We start from the raw sequence: 3,754 nt of genomic DNA on the forward strand, positions 1-3,754 counted from the left end.
TGATAAAAGAGATCACCTGCCGCTCTTTTACCTCTGTCATTGCCTCTGCTTCAATCCATTTTGAAAAGTAATCAGTCATGACTAGCATATACACTCTGTTTCCTGGAGCCCTGGGCAGCTTACCCACTATGTCCATGCCCCACATCATGAATGGCCATGGAGAGATAATTGGATGCATTGGTTCCGCCGGCTGATGGATTGCTGGAGCCGCCTTTTGACATGATTCACAGCGTTTGGCATGATTAATGGCATCTGTGCGCATGGTGGGCCAGAAATACCCATGTCTCAAGATTTTGTTAGACAAACTTCGTCCTCCAGCGTGGTTCCCGCACTCTCCATCGTGTACATCGTGCAACACCGTTTCTGCCTCCTTTCTGCTCAAGCACCTGAGGCATGGTCCTGCCAACGATTTTCTAAAGAGAATGTTATCGATCAAGATATACCTGGAGGCCTTTATCCTGAAACTTTGTGCTTCCTTTTTGTCCTCGGGGAGTGTCCCATCCTTTAGCCAATTTACGTACGGTACTCTCTAATCTGGATTCTGCTGTCCTTCACTGGAAACCAGGGTCCTGGCCTCCTGCATATACTGCACGTGTGCTGCTTCCTTCAACGGATTCTGGTCTGGCTCCTTTTGAATGGTTGGGGTCAATATGTGGGTGATAGGTATATTTGACAGTTCTGTGGGCTGGAAGGTGGCCCCTAACGTGGACAGGGCGTCTGCCTCCACGTTCTGATCTCGCGGCACCTGAGTTATTTTGAACGTCCTAAACTTTGACTTTTGCTCTGTGGCTATCTTCAGGTAGGCTATCATCTTTGAATCACGTGCCACGTATTCGTTGTTTACATGATTCACCACAAGTAAGGAATCACTATACACCCTCAGGTTCCTCACCTTAAGCCCCGACGCCATCTGCATCCCAAGTATAAGGGCTTCATACTCGGCTTCGTTGTTGGTTGCCTTGAATTCACACCTAACAGCTTGTACTATCATATCACCTTTAGGTGATCGGAGGACCAAACCTACACCAGCCCCTCTTGCATTTGAGGCCCCGTCAATGTATAAGGTCCATATTCCGCTATCCTGATTTCCCACTATTGTCAGCATTCCTTTTTCTGCCTCCCCACGGGTAGCAAGGCAGAAGTCAGAGACGAAATCTGCTAAGGCTTGGGATTTTATCGCTGTTCTGGGTTCGAACTGCAAGTCGTACCCACTAAGATGCACTGACCATTTAGTCATTCTGCCCAAAATTCGGGCTTCCTCATAATAGTTTTTAGCAGGTAGTTGGTTATTACGTGGATGGTGTGAGATTCAAAGTACGGCCGCAGTTTATAGGAAGCAGGAACCAAAGCCAATGCTAGTTTTTCGAAGGAAGTGTACCTGGTCTCTGCAGGAAGCAGAGACTTACTGATATAATACACAGGATGCTGTACTCCTTCTTGTTCTTTGACGAAGACCGCACTTACAGATGCTTCCGTAACTGATAGGTACAGGAATAGTGGCTCCCCTTGCTCTGGCTTCGCGAGTAATGTTGGCGTGCTTAGATAGCTTTTAAGTTCCATGAATGCCTTTTCGTGTTCCTTGGTCCATTCGAATTTTTGACTCTTTCTCAATATATCGTAGAACAACTTGCATCTATCCGAAGCTCGTGAGATGAATCTGTTTAGGGCCACCACCTTTCCTGCTAGTCTTTGCACATCTTTTGGTTTCTGTGGTGATTCCAGTTGGAGTATTGCTTTAATTTGCTCCTTGCTTGCTTCAATTCCTCTCCGGGTCACCATGTATCCTAAGAATTTTCCCGAGGATACTCCAAATGAACACTTGGACGGGTTAAGCTTCATTTTAAACTCCCTTAATGTCTGGAAGGTGTCCGTCATATATTCCATATGCATTCCTGCTTTTTTGGACTTCACCACCATATCATCTATGTATACTTCCATTGTCTTCCTTATTTGATGCTTGAACATTTTATTTACCAACCGTTGATAAGTGGACCCGGCGTTCTTTAGGCCAAAGGGCATGACATTGTAACAATATATGCCTCTTTCTGACATGAATGCTGTTTTTTCTTGATCTTGTGGATGCATCTTGATCTGATTGTAACCGCTCCAAGCGTCGAGGAAAGTAAGTACCTCGTGTCCAGCAGTGGCGTCCACCATTGCATCGATATGTGCTAGTGGAAAGGGGTCCTTGGGGCAAGCTTTGCTTAAATCTGTGAAGTCTAAGCATACCCTCCATTTCCCGTTTTTCTTGGGCACTACTACAACATTAGAAAGCCATTCAGGGCAGTTAACTTCTCTGATTTTACCTGCCACCAAGAGACTGTCTACCTCTTTGTTGATGACCTCGTTTCGTTCTGCCGCGAATTTTCTTCTTTTCTGCTGTACCGGGGTGCAGCCTTGGTTCACGCTTAACTTATGTGAAATAACAGATGGGTCTATACCGATCATATCATCGTGGGACCAAGCAAAACAGTCCATGTTCGCTTTTAGAAACTGAGTCAGCTGATCACGGAGCTCCTTACTGCAGGTTGCTCCAATTAGCAGTGTTCTGTCCGGGTGCGCCTCGTCCAGGTGGACCTGGTCTAGTTCCTCCGAGGGTGGTTCTTTGTATTATTTCGAGGCGCCCCGGTCCTGTAATTGCTATGAAGGGAGCCTGGTTATAGCTTTCAGGGCTTGAGCGTAGCAATTCCTGGACTCCTCTTGATCCCCCTTTACTGTGATGGTGCCCCATGGTGTTGGGAACTTGAGACACTGGTGATAAGTTGAGGGAACTGCCTTCATCTGATGCAGCCATGGTCTCCCTAGTATTACGTTGTAAGTAGTTAGGCCCTCAATGACTAGGTACCTCACCAGTTTGTTAACTCCTTCAATATATGTTGGAATGGTTATCTCACCTACCGAATGTGCTGTCTCGCCACTGAATCCCACCAGGGGTACAGACTTCTTTATCAGATTCTCTTTATCGAAACCCATGATTTTGAGAGTTTCTAGCATAATGAGGTTCACTGAACTTCCTGTATCTACTAATGTTTTCCGTACAGTGCAATTTCCAATAGACAATGTTATCGTCAGGGCATCATCATGTGGTTCTGCGCCGCTTTCTATGTCAGTTTCGTCGAAAGTTACTAAGGGTAAATTGCTCTGGCTCACTCTGTATGAATTTTCTGGATGATCCCCTTTACTTTCGGTGGCTTTCCTCTTGGCTGCGGAGTATGTCAAACCTGATAACTCGGATCCGCCTGTTATCACGTTAAAAATTTTCGTGCATATGGGTGGGGCAGAAGGAAGCACCTGGTCTGCTGCCTCTTTCCTGTCCTACTTGCCCCCACGTGATAACAGGTGGTCCAGGTTTCCTCTGCGTACCTGGAACTTCACTTCCCTGCGCAACCTGTTGCAGTCTTTTGTTCTGTGCCCGATATCCTAATGCCACTCGCACCTCTTGCTGCTGTCTCTGTCGTCATTGGGTCGACTCTATGTAGGAGGCTTTGGCCACCTCACCTGATCACCTAAGCCTCTTAATGCTTTCAGCAGCCCTTCCATTCCCATGTTGAATCCGTACTCAGATAACTTGGGAGGATGCTGTGAGTCGTCAATTTGCTGGGTTTTTTCTGCTACTCTGCTGATGTTGAGTCTGCTGTATGGCTTAGCTCGTTCGTCTTTCTTTTCTGTTGAGATCTTCCTGTTAGGCTTGTCGAAGTTTGTTATTCCCTTTCTAGCTTGTATATCCTCTTCTAATCTTAGTGCCGCTGTAGCT

General features: G+C 46.4%; 1 protein-coding gene across 1 annotated transcript; it reads right to left on the reverse strand.

The window, feature by feature from the left end:
• Nucleotides 1-529: 529 nt before the first annotated feature.
• Nucleotides 530-1,237, reverse strand: LOC141632736 (uncharacterized). The gene has a single exon (XM_074445251.1). It carries the CDS (start codon nt 1,235-1,237, stop codon nt 530-532), a length of 708 nt encoding a protein of 235 aa, XP_074301352.1.
• Nucleotides 1,238-3,754: the final 2,517 nt, after the last annotated feature.

This window comes from Silene latifolia, chromosome Y, assembly GCF_048544455.1.
Source record: "Silene latifolia isolate original U9 population chromosome Y, ASM4854445v1, whole genome shotgun sequence".
Lineage (NCBI taxonomy): Eukaryota > Viridiplantae > Streptophyta > Magnoliopsida > Caryophyllales > Caryophyllaceae > Silene > Silene latifolia.